The sequence below is a fragment of the Pygocentrus nattereri genome, chromosome 11 (assembly GCF_015220715.1).
Source record: "Pygocentrus nattereri isolate fPygNat1 chromosome 11, fPygNat1.pri, whole genome shotgun sequence".
Taxonomy (NCBI): Eukaryota; Metazoa; Chordata; class Actinopteri; order Characiformes; family Serrasalmidae; genus Pygocentrus; species Pygocentrus nattereri.
The window spans coordinates 19,066,864-19,082,581 of record NC_051221.1 but is presented as its reverse complement, the minus strand read 5'-3'; the positions used below and the strand labels follow the sequence as shown (position 1 = coordinate 19,082,581).

Below are 15,718 nucleotides of genomic sequence, written 5' to 3'. Positions count from 1 at the left end.
CCTTCCGCCTCCTCGCCTGCCCCTCATGCAGCGTCTCGATGTGGAGGGAATGTTTTAATGGATCGGGGGCGTCAGACACAACCAGTAAAGAGGACGTAGTAAACAATCTCAACAAATCCGAGGGCCAGAGAGAGAAAATGCTCATTTAATTTTTAATTAATGTTGAGCTATAACCCCAAACTGTCCACTGTTTATTCAAAATATGCTAAAACTTAAGCAGTGAAATATAAACACTAGTAGCAGACCTTAAAATAGGCCATGAAAACGCGAAATGCTCGAAGTTTAAATGTCCCCAGGAGCTCGGTCTGTTGACACACTAGCTTGCAGTACACACGAGGCATTTTCTTTGCTGAGCACTTATTTGTGAGCTGGAGGCGGCGTTAGGTGCTGATCCTGGTCGAAGCGCAGCTGGTGGTGTGTGTTTGGCGATGACCAGTGTTGAGCCGAGGTCCCATAGATCGCTGTTGGGGTTGGAGAGGAGCGCAAGCTGGGGACTGTAGCGCAGCGCATCGGGAAACGGGCTAATAATAACAATATTAATAAGAAAATTAAAATGATTTGCGGGTCTGATTTGACAGACGGGTAACAGATGAAGGAATTACATCACTGCACTAAACTGTCGGTTGATGCGGTAATTTAATACCCAAACATTGGCTTTTAAACATCTGTCCACATTTTTACTGGTTTTCAATGTAGAAATCAGAAGCAAATTAGCCTGTTTACATGCACTGTAAGCCTTCTGTAACATTGGTATCAGGATATGAGTCACACTGCTTTGGCATTAGAGAAAAAACATTTTTAAACATTTAAGATTCTGAATGTAAACTTGAACTATTTTAAAATCACATTTTCTTAAAATCACTTCAAAATGTAAACCCCAAATATTTTCTCCCATGTGTAATAACAGTCCTTCAGATACGCATCAAAGACGTACCTCGCTGGTTGACTCATTTGTGGCTACCTGATTAGTCTTTTTACTTTTTAATCCCACCTCCGCATTTAACTCACCCGTGAAATGAAACATACACATACACTAGGGGGCAGTGAGCACACTTGCCTGGAGAGGTGGGCAGCCTTATGCAGTGCCCAAGGAGCAATGGGGGGGGGTGTCTTGCTCAGTCATGGACTGTCGGTTACAGGGCCAGCTCCCCAACCTCCAGCCCACGACTGCCCCCAATGTACCCAGCAAGTTGGCAACTCCGCATATGGAGTCTTTTTCTTTAAGGCAGAATTAATGTCATACAGCTGTAATAGCATCAATTTACTCAGTTCAGTCCTGTCTGCCAAGTATAGCTGGCACTAACGAAGCATTTGGTAAAAATAATGAAATTTAACCGAGCTTTTCCCTTTCACTGTAGTGTCTTGACACTGACAAATGAATACAACACCCACGCAATGATCCAAACTACACAAGCTTTTGATTTTACAGTCTTTTATTGTTAGCAAAAGATAACGTTCACTCTTGCATTTTCTCAATGGTCTCCTCCTTGTATTTGCCCTTCTCCTTGATGTCTTGCCGAGACTTGGCTTTGCGCTCCAGGATCTTTTTGCGATCCTTGTCGAGCTTCAGCCTGGTAATCACGACCTGGTCAACACAAACAAACAATTTACATTTGCACAAAACAGCATGTACATAAACAGCACTTCACATTTAATGTCACCAAACTCTCTGGAAGCTTCTTTATACTACAATGCTTTTGGGAAGCTGAAGAGTTAAATTGTCTTGATGTAAGAATTCACCAGAAGAGTCCTGCAGGACTGGCAGCATTTAACACTGGCTTTAAAAGAAAAGCTCAACAGCCAACAATACACCATTAGAGGAACAGCTCAAAACACTGATTTTCAAACAACTTTGGGGGAAAAAAAAAATTCAGTAAAAAGGTATACAACTGATTAAATTCTGGTGCTCAACTGCCTAAACTGAATTACCCTGAACTGGTGATAAACTGCTGCACCATATAGTCTTATGCAAAAGTCAGGACACTTGTGGACAACACACATCTTGCTGTTTACGTGAAGATAATTCAACTCACTCTACAGAGGCACAATTACTGTTAATATATTGGGGAAGTTTATTTTTGCCCAATACATAAAAACAAATAAATGTGCACTAAAATTTAAGACATTTAAGGTTATCTGTAGAGAACAACTTCTCACTTGTTTACATGTTAATTTGACCTTAGTGTTCAAACTGTTGCATACAACTGTACGGTAAGGAGAACTGGATTTGTACAGCCCTGTATGAATCAAGCTCTTAAAAAAAAAAAAAAAACCTAATTAAAAGCCAAAGGCAAAGCAAATCTCTTTTTCAAATTACACCAACAGTCAGATTATCCAAAACGCTCAGCTAACTAGTACGTCCTGCCTGTATTTCAAAGTAAAACATCCCAATTTAATCATTTGTGTCATTGCACTACAGGCCTCTACCTCAGACACAATTCAAACAAACTGCATGTACATGTGATTCGTTAGAGACCAACTTCGATACCAACATGTAAATGGAGTTTTGTGGGCATCGTGTGGCATGACGACCATCACCGAAACTAACATAAGCAAGAATTATAAAAAAATAAATAAATAACCAGAGCAAATCAAAAACACAGCCAAACTGATGTGCATGTTTCACCTTGTACACTTGAGAGTTCTGGTTTGTACATGGGACTATAAACAAGTGCTTTGAACAATTCTTGTAAACATCACGGTTCAGTTTTTTAAACTTAAGAATTTAAACTCTTTAGTACATATAAAATGTAAAACGACCATTTCACACCATCAGACAGGTTAACTTCCAAAGCTCGTTTAGCCTTAAATTAAGTTTAAAAGCCAGAGACAACACAAAAAGCATGTAGTGTTTCCTATGATAATCTGGTAGGACAAAATTGCTTATTCTACTGACTTGAGTGGAAGATCAGTTATGAAAAATGAGAAACTGGGGTTGTGTTTTCCAAAAAACCTGCACAGCCAGATTTTTAATCCTACCAAAACATCAAACACCATTCAGCAATACAATCAACCAAGATCTAATCTCAGCATCCCATGTCTAATAAGACTGAGCAAATGTCGTTGTTGAATATTCTGTCTGCTACGTTAGTTACTGTAGGCTGCAAAACACTAATCTTAACAGCACACTTCTCTGTAATTTTAACAAGTTCTTTATTTTAGGCTTGTGTTATCAGGTAAACGCCAGCTACGCGAGTTAGACAGCGATCAGACAAATGTACAAAATTATATCTAGTAGCACTGATTTTTTGGCTTTCTGAATTACAAAGCAACTAGCTCTCCCACTGCAAATAAGGAGAATATAAAGCAGTCTCCAGTCCATGAAAGACACTTGATAGCAGATTCTCAATTGTGCAGCCTGAGCAAAACTTCTGAGACTATAATAATATAATAATAAAAATGAGATTAGTGCACTGGCAAGCTTCTGGTCTAGGACAAGACGTTTTACTTCACTGGATTACAGGAGCCCAAGACTGATCAATGTTACATAGCCCCAGTTATCTAGTTTTGCTCCATTACTACTCTACTCTTAGAACTAAGCTGGAAACTTCAACCCGATGATCCCCTATCCCACTGTATCTCCTGTATGTTGCAGTTTTTCTAAGGAGGTTGTAGTTTCAGAAAGGCACAAATACCACAGACAGAACACCACAGCACTACTAATTTAATAGATCACAGTCAGCTTTAAGCATCACTCTCATACCTTGCTAGGGTGGATGCCAACATGGACTGTGGTGCCATTGGCCTTCTCACGCTGCACACGCTCAATGTAGATGACGTACTTCTTCCTGTACACCTGGACAACTTTGCCAATCTGCTGGCCTTTGTAGTGTCCCCGGACAACCTGATCACAACAGAGGAAGACATCAAAAGCAGTAAAGTTAAGCCTCAAAAAATGCAATTATCTAGAACAGTAACCTGCCGCATCAAGTTCTGCAGACAAATGAGTAGAAAGGCCCCACAATTTCAATTTGACTTAATGGTCTAGTCACCTAATGGGGTTCGGGTACCGGTCAAAACACTGACAAGTTACAAGCATGGTACAAAGTGTACATGAATACAACACCGGTCATAAACCTGTTGTCCTTAAAAAGGCCAGCAAACTCACTGGTTTCTCCCAGAAACAAACTGCTAGGATATACATCAATCAAAACACTTCAAACCAACATGAACTATAATGTCTGAAGATCTTACCTGGACCTCATCGTCCTTACGGATGGGCATGGACCTTACGTTGTACTTCTGGCGGAGCTCTTTGGAAAGAGGAGAGGACATGATCTTCCTGCGGATGTGTGAAGGGGCATTGAAGTGCCTCTTGCGGTTCTTACGCCGAGAGCAGGTCACAAACTGATTGATCTTCATGGTGGCTATAGAGCATAAAAGAGAGCAGACCAGTCAGCCCACCAAGAGGAAACACAGCAGCAGAGCCCACACCTTACAAATGATGAGAATTCAACACGCCGAGGAGACGCCGGCGACTCTGGAGCAACAAGTTTGAGTGCTGGTTGACAGTAGTCACGTTTCAACCACCACAAACAAGCGCTTGGCTTTTTCACAGACCCAATGCTTCAGTGCTCAGCGACCCTTCAGCTACAGCCGGCGAGTCTCTGCCCCATGTCCAGCCAAACATTCCCCACTACAGGAGCCCGAGCAGCACTAGCGCTCGCTAACAGCTACCACAGCAAGCTGGACGCCTATCTAACACAGCAGCACAGCGCACGCTCAGCTCGGCTTCACATTCGGCCTCCAGTCTGCATAAACCGGCCATGCGAGCGATAAAGGAGGGACATTTATAAGAGTCGGGCACATCGGGGCGAGACTGCTAGCAACAAGCTAGCTCTGCTCTTCGGCCAAAATACGGCGACTGGAGCAAAATCATCCAGAAATAACGCAACCATAACAACACCTGTGATGCTCTACACCGTGAGTTTGTGATTCGGACTACAGACACGTTAAATCAGTAAGGATGGACAGAGATTAGACTTAAACAGCATCGCCAGCGTCTCTCACCCTACCGAGTATTCCGCTATGGCCGCCGGAAAAGAGGCTCCTATACTACTTCCGCCCGAATTAGTCGAGCACCAGATATCGCGATAGTTGGCAACGCGAACCGCGGGAGGAGCTTCAGTCTTGAGCTCGGGCTCAAATCGGGAGGTGAAGCGACTAAAATTCCCGACGTGATCAGACGCGAGCTGTTAAAATCGGGAGGTGAAATGCATGCATGCAAAATCAGGTGCATGAACTCACTGCCCGTATATATGTGTGTGTGTGTGTGTGTGTGTGTGTGTGTGTGTGTGTGAGTGAATACATAAACATGCACATCTAATAACTTATTTACTTATTTCTAATTACTCTTTGTGCTGGTGTGATTTTTCCTCTATTGCATCCAATCAATAAATGCAACCATAGTCTAAGTTGGCATCAACAGAACAGTTTAATTGGGGTTTGAATTGGCAGTGGTATTACAGTAAACAGTGAATATTATAGTTTTTGAAGCTTTCCAGTCTCAAATAATGTATTTAAGTAATGATATACAGTGCTTGCAAAAGTATTAGGACATTTGTTCAATATTTAAAACAGGCTATTAGGTTTCTTGTGTTAGGAAGCACAATTTAACAAAAGTGTTCATTTGGGCAGTTATCTGTGCAGACGTCTGCTGGTCTGCATCCAAAATGTTTATGAAAGTTTATGATTCCTTAAATGAACAGAAGAAAAAAAAAACAGCCACAGGCGTTAATGTTTACACCTCTTTCCTCTGCAGTATCCTGAGATAGAATTCTTCTCCAGGCTTTCTCCACACAAACACAAACCCTGCTGAAAAAAAACATTAAGTGTTTCTGTACAGCATTTTGGCAGACACTCTTATCCAGAACAGCTTCTGTAGGTTGCTGATGGTTATGCAATGTGTTTAGGCTTTTATAATGGATTGGTTCTACAGTGTAAAGGATCCTAATGGTTTAACAGGCGACCGATGGTTGAGTCTAAATGCATTTGATGGTTTTCTAATGGGATCTGAAGGGGTTGTGCAGAAAACTAGTGGCCTATTGGAAACCACTAATGATTTCTAAAGGTCTGTTTTCAGCAGGGCAGTCTAGTATCAGTGTAATGTGCTGAAAGTGTCTCTGAAAAAAAATTAAACACTTAGGAAGTGACCTGCAAACTTTATTAAAATTCATCAATGTATGAAAACACAGATTAGTTACAGTGAAGCAGTACATAGCTCACAATTTACTGTAACATGGAGTGCATTGGCGGTGAGGTCAGTGAAAGAAAAGTGGTAAAAATGGCGATTGTAAAATCAGAGAGTACCAAAATAATGAAACAAAAGATTTTGACATTCATTAATCAGCCTCTGCCATAAAAATGCTCCACGCTAAAACATGATTTTGTGTTGAAGTCTTTCACCTCATGGCCAAAAATTCATTTCATAATTTTCACACTGATGATGACTGCTTTTAATATGTGGGAGTCAGTAAACAATACATAACCAATAATGCTATTTTACATAACTGTGTCAGTAATGAACGTCTCGAGCATTTAAATGGTCAAACCGCGATTAGTTACTGGAGTAAAAACAACGTACTGAAAAATAAATGGGTCATACCGTGAATGGTATCATGAATAATCCTCAACTGAGCCCACAGCCAGGAACTGAACTGCAGAGTTTATTTAGGTTCAATTTATATCCTTATTTTCAAAGATTGTAAGAAACTTTATAGCATATTTTTAAAAAATCATTTATTTGACCTCTAGTTAGCTAAAATAACACATTACAGGATTCATCTCCACTGTTTACCAGTACATTCATTTATTTTGTTAAGCATATTTCTTTCTGTCTTTTATTGTGACAGAACTCTGACTTTATACTTATGTGCGAGTTTTAGGAGGATAATTCTTCCCAACAAAGAAGAATTTAGATTCATTTCCATGCACTTTACTACACTATGATTATTCCAGGTTTGTGGATTATTCCAGCAATTGCTCAGGCACTTCAAATCTCAGGTACTTCACCTCACACAGCCATAAGAATGGATCATGTGGGCATCACGCTCTCAGAAAAAATCACTGGGGCAGTACCCCTCTCATCACTGTGGCAGTACCCCTCTCATCACTGGGGCAGTACCCCTCTCATCACTGCGGCAGTACCCCACTCATCACTGGGGTGCTACCCTCAAAGGTTCATCTCAGTACCTTTAGTGAGGGAACATAACTGTACCATAATCCATTGAAATGATATGTTCTAAGTCGTATTGACTCCACACACCCCGTCTCATCTCCAGGCTTTTTATGTTACTGTTCTGTTTTCTAACTTTAGGTTATGAAAAGGTATAAATATCTACTTTTCCCCTGGGAAAAACTTACGTAGGGTACACAAAAGAACCTTAAAACCACTGTTGTACGGTTGAGGGAACATTTACATTGTTTGTAATGAAAGATGTACCTGCACAGCACCTTTATTTCTAACAGTGTAGGATGCAGGATTCATTTGTTATTCTTGAAGTAAGAATAACTGGTCTATACTGCTGTAAACACATTATACAAGTTACTTTTCTGGACCAAATCTATTTTTGCAGATGGACTTCAAAACACCTAAAATCTCTGTTCTTTTGAAAAAGAAACCTCCCAACTGAACTGCACTAACATGCCGCGGAAGCAGGTGTTCTTTCTTTGGCTACCTCAATAGATCTCAATGAAATAAACATGCCAATACAAAGAGGATCAAAGAGAAAACCTTTGATAGCTCACATCCGCAAAGCCTGGCATTATTCTATAAGAGGGAGTTCCCAGCATGCGTCTGTAGACCTTCAAAGTCCTGGTTGTTTGCTTAGAGTGAACAGGGTTAAGACCATCCTGAAAAACGAATGAAAGACATTTCTAAGTAAAGAACATACATGCACAGCACAACAAAACACAAAGTCCTGATGATTCAAGGTTTTTGGGCTAGTTATGCTGCATATAATGCCCACTTTGTTCTATTCTCAATAATTTTGGCTGGTTTCAAAATAATTACACAGAACCATGCAAAAGTCACAGACGCCTCTTCATTCATTTCATTTCCATTCAAACAGCCATTGCTGGCTTATTTATTAATCCCTTTTCAACATCAGGAACAGAACGTCACACTTAAATGTAATATCACATTTTCAGTATTTAGTTCCTCACCTCCAAAGTTCAGTCTTAAAAGCTGGTAGTATTTTTGTCTATTATTCTGAGAACACCGGCAGCTCTTTGGTTTTATTTGTAAATTATCTTCTATCTTCGTTTCCTTTTCTCAGTAAGGGCTTCTTGTCAGCTGCACGTCCTTTCAGACTCACAGTGTTAATTTGTCTTCTCACAGTGGAAGGATGAACAGAAACACCTGTGGGTTTTTTCAGATCTGAATCAAGAGCGGAGCTTGATTTTCTCCCTTTTCTCAAAAGATGAAAGCTTTAAGTACTGTTTATCTGATGGGAGCAGTATTGGTGGTCCACCAGGCCTGGAAGCTATTAGTCCCATTTTCTCACTATTTTCTTTATCATTTTCTCATTATATATATATATATATATATATATATATATATATATATATATATATATATATATATATATATATATATATATATAGACTTTCCCCTTAGTTAGGCAGGTTTCCCCTTAGTTATCTTATATCTCCTGAAAAATCAGTAACTTGTACTTAATGGGTGTTTTGACTAGAAATGAAATAAATGAAGGGTGTCTGACTTTTGTACAGTACTCTACATGCTTTTCCAGGTACTCTTACACAAAGGTCATGACATATTTATTTAGAAGCTGTCCTAATAGAGGCAACATATCACGTGAGTTCAGACAATAAAGTAAAGAAGGATCAAAGCTGCCATCAGTGTGGAATAGTAAACATACTATATGGCAAAGTCTTCATGTTAAATGACTGTGAATCTGTGTATCACATTCTCATGTGCATTTTTAAAGCTGCCGTGGATGCAGTGCTGCAGTGCAGTGCACACTCTCAGATTCTTATGTTCCTCTGGCCACACCTTGAGCTGCAAAGCACAGGTGTGTCCCTACCTGTGACAAAACCTGGAGTGTAAGGTTCTCATTACTGATCCTACAAGGTTTCCTCTCTGAAAAGGCATTCAATACATGGCTGAACCCCTGAATCAAATGTGGACTGTCTGAACTGGAAACCATGGGCAGATTCCGGACTGAGGTGAGTAGTATTAGCTGCTTTTGAACGGAGGTAGGAGAAGGATTTTGGCCAGACGCTCATCAGCTGTCTCCAACAGTTGGTAATGTTCCTGATGGTGGTGAACGTTTTGGTGTGGACGGAGGCACATAAAGAGGGGAAGACACGGAGGCGAAAACTGGAGAGCCAACAGGAACCTCAGCCCCAGAGGAATGGATCTTCTTTCCGAATGCCCCTGGATCCAATCTTGACCAGCGAGGCTACAGCAGGGTCAGGAGAGATGGACTTTGACAAGACCATAGAGGACATGGTGTCTCAAGTAAAGAGCAACCCAGCTCTTTCCAAAACCAAATGTGTGGTGGACCGCCAGCTTTGGATGTCCAACAGTCGAAGCCTCTCCCCGTGGTCCTACAGGTGGGCTAACATCTCCTGCACTACCTAATGGCACTTACTCAACTGTAGTTCAGAACAATAATCTGGAATGTGGGCAGTTAGTTAGTTGGTCAGTTAGAGAGCAGTAGGAGCTGTTTTTGGTTCAGTTAACGTTGGTATGCATTTTGGATTACATTGGCTTATCCCAAGGTATGGGAGGCAAATCCAGCTAAAAAAAACATTAAAATTAAAACAATAAAATGTAAATGCAAACCTCTTTTTGCTGTTTTTCTTTTCTTTTTCTTTGGCACAAATATCCTGCCAAACTTGAGAATGTAATGAAATACCTACATTTGCAGTTTTATATTTCACATAAGCGTGAGTCATTTTGACAAGAATAAAAATAAATTTAAAACAGCTATTTGTCATTTCATTTTAGTCGTAGTTCTGGTATTTCATGGCCAAATCTAAAATGAAAAGCTAACAGAGAAAATAAAACCCTAACTTCACTTTGGCTTTGGCTTTTCTTCATGAAATGCAGAATACGTGTCAAAACGTAATGTTTACGCTCTTATTTATTTATCACAGCAGCAGGCTGCATATCTGACAGTGGAAATGAAGAGCAAACAGACGTCAGCGCCACCGCATTTCATTTTCAGTCTTGGCGGGATATTTGCGCAGATGTTTGGAAAAAGAAATGGCAAAAGAGGCTTGCATTTATACTTCATTGTTTTCATTTTATTTTTTGGCTGGCTTTGGCTTCCGTACCACAAGGGAGATATTTGAACCCAGTCAGCTTGGGGTGGCATAGCAAATAAAATGCCTAATAATGCTCTGTGGGAGCTGCCCAGCTAACAAGGGGCAGCATGACCGATAAAGCAGGAAAACTAACAGCTAAGAGTAATACAGAGTATTCTCAGACCAGAATCAGAATCACATCATTCTCCATGAAACTTCAGGAACCTAAAGGGGAAATCCATAGATTTATCAAAGATTCTGCATAAATAAATAAATGTGTTAAGATGCAAACTTTCAGGGTGGTTACAGCACTCTAGAGAAACTTAGTCACATGAGCCCTGAAACACAGTACGCGTGACTTTTATTTTGTTAAATCCTAAACACGGCGTGGCATAGTTTGATGCCCTGTAATAAAGGGGTGACTGGGTACATTCAGGTAGTCAGAGAAAGCTGTTGTTTTCGACCTTACATATATACAGGTTTAGAAGACACGTGCAGGTTCCCTGGTTGGTATGGATGGTAGATTTGCATTGTAGACATTGCGACCCCTAGTGTCAAACAAGTTCCTCTACACTGAACCCTTTCACAGAGCAGGTGGGCAGGCCTAGCTTACACACGGGAAAGCACTGCGTGTGAAACAGTGGCTCCAGTAAAAGCCAGCTAGAGTGAAAAGTACCAGGCGAGTATTAGTTCCTAACACATCCAGCAGCAGATCTAGTTAAAGATGTGGCTTAAGTGGGTAAGTAACTGGTCTTCACTGCTCAGCCACATCGCTGCTGGTCGGACCTCCAAGGCTGCGCTTGCTAACAGCTCTGCTGTGGGTCTCTCTACAGAATCAACCACGATGAGAAGCGCCGGCCAGTGGACATCCCGGAGGCGAAGTGCTCGTGCTCAGGCTGCATCAACCCGTTCACCATGCAGGAGGACCGCTCCATGAGCAGCGCGCTCATCTACACGCAGCTCCCGGTGCGCAGGCTGCTGTGCGACGCGCCGCCCGGCCGCAGGGGGCGCCGTAAGAAATGCGTGCCGCGCTACAGGACCGTGGTGGAGAGCATCGCAGTGGGCTGCACCTGCATAGTGGGCTGATGGGATATAGTGATGTATTATTAATATGATCTGTTTATCATGGGTGTTTATGTTCATGTTGTTAAAATAAACCTTAAAAAACTCAAAGCTAAGCTATCATTATTATTATTATTATTATTAGTAGTAGTAGTAGTAGTAGCCCATAGTAGAAAAACTATAATAATAATAATATGAATTATTATCATATAGTGTTGTATTATTAATAGTATTTGTTTATCATAGTTGCTCATGTTTGGGTTGTAAAAATAAAACTTAAAACACAGAAATAAGCTTTTCCTCTTATTATTATTATTATTTTGTCATATTAATAATAGTAACAGAGGTGCCAATAGTTCTAGAGGGCACCATATCACATGTAAACAAAATATCTGGTAATAAATTTGACAAATTCCTGCTTCATAAATTATTGCAGTCTTCTGTGCAGTTTCTTCTGCTGAAGGAGAATCTCTCTCAACATGTTTGAAACAGGGTGCCCAAGGTTTTTGATCTGGGCGGCCAAAGTACAATGCCTGTGGTGGGCCGAAGGGCAAAAAGACAAAATAATATGCACCTAAGGAAGGCGGGTTTCAAATCATTTTTAAGGTGTTTTAGGCCATTGCACTGCATATTTGTATCTTAACTAAGTGCTCACATCCATCTCATTACACACTGACATAAGCTGGGTAGACTAGCCTAAACCCATTCTCTAGTAAAAGCCTTATAATAACGTACACTGTGAAATAATGACTAAAGTCCTATAGAACTACAGTGCATGCAGCAACAGCACAGACAGCAAGAGCACTCTTTTTAGGATGGTTTTGATCTACATAAACACACTAAAGCTGGAAATTGAGAGGAGTGAGCAACAGCAAGGTACTGTCAACATGAGAACACAATGAAAGAAATGCCCATAAAACAAAGAAATTACTATGAAATTACTAAAAACTATGAGCAAGGAACTAAAATAGATTTAGGCAAAAGGTACAGTCCTTTCCTCACAACTTCAGTGTAAGTAATGGCATTATCACCACGAAAAGCATAAATTGGCTCCACTTTCAGGAATATTTCACAGATTTTTCTACTTTTCTCTAGAACTGTTGAAATGTAAATGATGCCGTTCAGAGTGGTTGTTATGGAGTAACAGATTACACTGGTGGTGATAGGAACCAGGCGTCTGAACACCTCTAAAAGCTCCCCACAGAACGCTAATACATTCAGTGTTTACAAATACTCTGCCTGATGCCTGATACAAGTTTTAAAAAACATTTTTAAAATACATTCATGACAGAGACGTACATACATACTTGCCTATCTTTGGCTATATTCACATTATAGACCTCACGACTCCTTTTAACAACAATGTAAAGAAATCTGAGTTAGCTAGTTTCTCTGCAATGATTAACTTCACATCAAACCACTCAGAAAGACTTTGTTTACATCACAACAACTAAATCATGCTGAAATAAAGAAATAAATAAAAAACACAACACATTCACTATTAACTATACAGAACTAGGATTAAATAGCTACTAAACACTGGTTGTCACTAAAATGACTGGTTGTCACTTGCTTCCAGCTCTCTAGAGCACAGAGTCATCACCATGGTTCGGTAGTCCTGCACATTCTACTGTTTAACTGCCCTAAATCTTACTTCGGTATTTGGATCAGGTATGTTTGGAGCAGGGAAAACTCTAAAAAGTGCAGGACATGGTTTCTCCAGGACCAGAATTGAGAACCCGTGCTCGAGAGAAGTATTATTTCAGTTTTGTTTCCAATACCATGTGCCCACTAGAGAGCAGTGTCACAACAGAAATCACACTAGCCTTCAGGCAGGTGCCATATACCTCCATCAGGCAGGCTTTCTTTATTTTATGCATTTTATCACATACATTTCCAAAAAATGTATGAGTGGTTCATCATTTTGAGAACTCAAATCAACAAATAGTGTCAACAGCTACTGCTGCAGGTCAGTAAAACTTTTATAGACTTCAACATGTAGCATGCATGAGTCCTGCCTCATTCTAAATAAAAGTAAAGTCAAAAATAATGCATTTATGATTATCTATCATTGTTCAGCCCACCTTTAGGCTGTAATACAAATGTTGTAAGACCTTACAAATGGCTAATTACAATCACCAGAGTAGAAAATACAGAGAGGTAGAATATGCAACAAAATGCAGTCAAGTATTCAACTGAATTTGTCCAGAGGACATTAGGATTGTTCTTTCATCTTTGTGTGAATTAAGGAATGCGATCCCACAAGTATAATGCAACTACAAAAAAAGAAAATGTCTATAAACATTGTCCATTCCTATTTATCTCACCATTCATATTCTATTGGACATCATCCTTGTGTTCAGTTTCCTAAAAAATGACCTCATTTTACTGAACTTCTTCTTCTTGTCCTTCTTGTCTTTGTTCCTCCTGGGGTAAACTCCATTCCAGCAGTCTGCTTCCTCATCCCCAGCCCAAGGTCTCCAGGCACCCCCATTTAGGCTGGGATCAGCCCTGGGGTCTTCTGCCGGGTAGCGCACGGGCACAGCTGTGCGGTTATAAAAGGCCAGCCTGGCCAGCAGCTGTTTCACCACGTCCGGCCTTTTCTCCGCCAGATCGTACCGCTCATACGGATCTCCGCTGATGTTGAATAGCCACATGGATTTGCGTGGCTCTGTGTGGCGCTCCAGGTCCCACCATCCTCCTGGAAAGTTTCCCAGCATCTGTGGAGGAGTCCAGTCCCCATATCCTGGCTCCCCGGTCAAAAGTTTCCAGTCTCCCATCCGAACCGATGCCTGCACGGCCGTGTTCCAGATCCCGAACCCAGCATGGAGGGAGCCGTGCCGTGCCTGGACGTAGAGCGGGTCGATGTTGTGCAAGATCTCAAGGCGGGGAGACTCTTTGCCCTCACTGATAGTCTCCCACACGTTGTACCCGTCCAGCCCCTGAGTCCAGGACACATTGCCCCCTGCTAGGCCAACCAATGTCGGGTACCAGTCGGTGATGTGGACCAGTGCCTTGCTGACCTTTCTCCGTTGCCTCAGAAGGGGACTGTGGACAAAGCCCACTCCACGGACACCTCCTTCCCAATACGTCCCTTTCCTGCCTCTGAGAGGCCAGTTGCTCCCACCAAAGTGTGGCTGGCCTCCGTTATCTGTGGAGAAGATTATTACGCTGTTGCGATAGTAACCATACTTCCTTAGTGCGTAAGTCACATTCCGCACTGCCTCATCTACAGCCGATACCATGCCGGCATATTTGCGCCGCAGGACGTTGCCCATTCCACGGTAAGGGTAGATGTACTCCTTGGGAGACTGCAAAGGTGTGTGCACAGCCTGGAAGGACAGAAAAATAAAGAGAGGCCGTGCTGACGGGTTGTGCGACGCTAGGATCTTGCGCACTCTACGGGTGTAAAGGTGAGTGGAATATTTACCCCCATGTCCCCATGCCACTGCCTCGCCTTCGTGGAGATCATAGCCGCACATCCCCGGGCCGTCACAGGAGTCATAAGTGTAGTAATCCACGCTCCCCGTCAGAGAGCCAAAGTAGGTGTGGAAGCCCCGGCGAGTTGGGAGACAGTCCCGCTTGTAAAAGCCCAGATGCCATTTTCCCACCATGTGGGTAGAGTAGCCAGCTTCCTGGAGGCGCTGTGGCAGAGTGACCTGGTCAAAAGGCAGGCAGTTAGGCTGACGGGGCCGGATGATGGAATGCTGGAGGCCAGTGTGAATCTGATACCTGAGGGGAGGAATGGGAGATTATAATGATGATGGTGATCAGAGGTGAGTAGGGTAGCCTAAACCCACACTCCAAAAAAACGCCTTGTTACTGCAATGAAATATAAGTATCTGCCCAGAAAAATCTCATTAGGTGTTGAGTTCCTTACAGCAGAGGTTCCCAAATTCAGACCCAGAGGCCCCATGCTCTGCATAGTTTTGTGTTTTCTCTAGTCATAAGGAGCTTGTTCATTAGTTAATGTGCTGTGTCCAGTGTGTTAGATGAAGGAAAGCACAAAAATGTGCATAGTGTGGGCTCCCCAGGGAGCCCTGTTTTACAGAACAACTACTCAATATATCCATCATCTATCAGCATAGGAGCTGAAGTTTGCTAGATACCTTTTTGGCACAATCCTTTTGGTCTGAAATTAAATGCTAAAGCTTGAAAAAAAATCAATGTGTTTTGCAGTAAAACTGGAACAGGCCCAAGAGAAGAAATTAGAGGTGGGCGATATGCCAAAACGTATGCCAAGATATTTTCACAACACATAGAACACATGACAGCATTTTGACATACAGATGCAATGCACCAATAGTGCCACATCAAAAAAATTTGAGTACATGAGTTTTCTTCAATGTTTCACATACTGCACTGCATTAAATCCAATCAAATA

At 41.6% G+C, this 15,718-nt stretch overlaps 3 protein-coding genes across 4 annotated transcripts in view; 1 reads left to right on the top strand and 2 right to left on the bottom strand.

The window, feature by feature from the left end:
* Positions 1–1,415: 1,415 nt before the first annotated feature.
* Positions 1,416–5,119, bottom strand: rpl26 (ribosomal protein L26). The gene is made up of 4 exons (XM_017724857.2): positions 5,016–5,119; positions 4,195–4,367; positions 3,704–3,844; positions 1,416–1,585 (listed from the first exon to the last, which is right to left on the bottom strand). Exons 2-4 carry the CDS (start codon positions 4,360–4,362, stop codon positions 1,457–1,459), a joined length of 438 nt encoding a protein of 145 aa, XP_017580346.1. The 5' UTR covers positions 4,363–4,367; positions 5,016–5,119; the 3' UTR covers positions 1,416–1,456.
* Positions 5,120–9,069: 3,950 nt separating this feature from the next.
* Positions 9,070–11,747, top strand: LOC108443931 (interleukin-17B). Of its 2 annotated transcripts, XM_017724852.2 has the most exons (3): positions 9,070–9,186; positions 9,263–9,576; positions 11,106–11,747. In XM_017724852.2, exons 1-3 carry the CDS (start codon positions 9,166–9,168, stop codon positions 11,356–11,358), a joined length of 588 nt encoding a protein of 195 aa, XP_017580341.1. In that variant the 5' UTR covers positions 9,070–9,165; the 3' UTR covers positions 11,359–11,747. The 2 variants fall into 2 exon arrangements, 1 of the variants encoding a protein (XP_017580341.1); XR_001859195.2 differs by lacking the exons at positions 9,070–9,186; positions 9,263–9,576 and adding an exon at positions 10,669–11,011 and having other exon boundaries at positions 11,106–11,247.
* A 1,414-nt stretch (positions 11,748–13,161) lies between these two features.
* The window catches only part of arsia (arylsulfatase family, member Ia), a 35,536-nt gene continuing 32,979 nt past the window's right edge, over positions 13,162–15,718 (bottom strand). Inside the window, exon 3 of the mRNA XM_037542747.1 lies at positions 13,162–15,066. Within this exon, the coding sequence (XP_037398644.1) occupies positions 13,665–15,066 (1,402 nt within the window). The 3' untranslated portion in view covers positions 13,162–13,664. The remainder of the gene's footprint in view (positions 15,067–15,718) is intronic.

What these genes read in the sequence shown, in the direction of transcription:
- rpl26 (XM_017724857.2), bottom strand. Translation starts at nt 4,362, where the DNA reads ATGAAGATCAATCAGTTTGTGACCTGCTCTCGGCGTAAGAACCGCAAG. An exon ending in GTAAGGACGATGAGGTCCAG is followed by an intron (nt 3,845 to 4,194) that starts GTAAGATCTTCA and finishes TGTTGTGATCAG; the next exon opens with GTTGTCCGGGGACACTACAA. An exon ending in TTGGCATCCACCCTAGCAAG is followed by an intron (nt 1,586 to 3,703) that starts GTATGAGAGTGA and finishes TGTGTTGACCAG; the next exon opens with GTCGTGATTACCAGGCTGAA.
- LOC108443931 (XM_017724852.2), top strand. Translation starts at nt 9,166, where the DNA reads ATGGGCAGATTCCGGACTGAG. An exon ending in TGGGCAGATTCCGGACTGAG is followed by an intron (nt 9,187 to 9,262) that starts GTGAGTAGTATT and finishes TGTCTCCAACAG; the next exon opens with TTGGTAATGTTCCTGATGGT. An exon ending in CTCTCCCCGTGGTCCTACAG is followed by an intron (nt 9,577 to 11,105) that starts GTGGGCTAACAT and finishes GTCTCTCTACAG; the next exon opens with AATCAACCACGATGAGAAGC.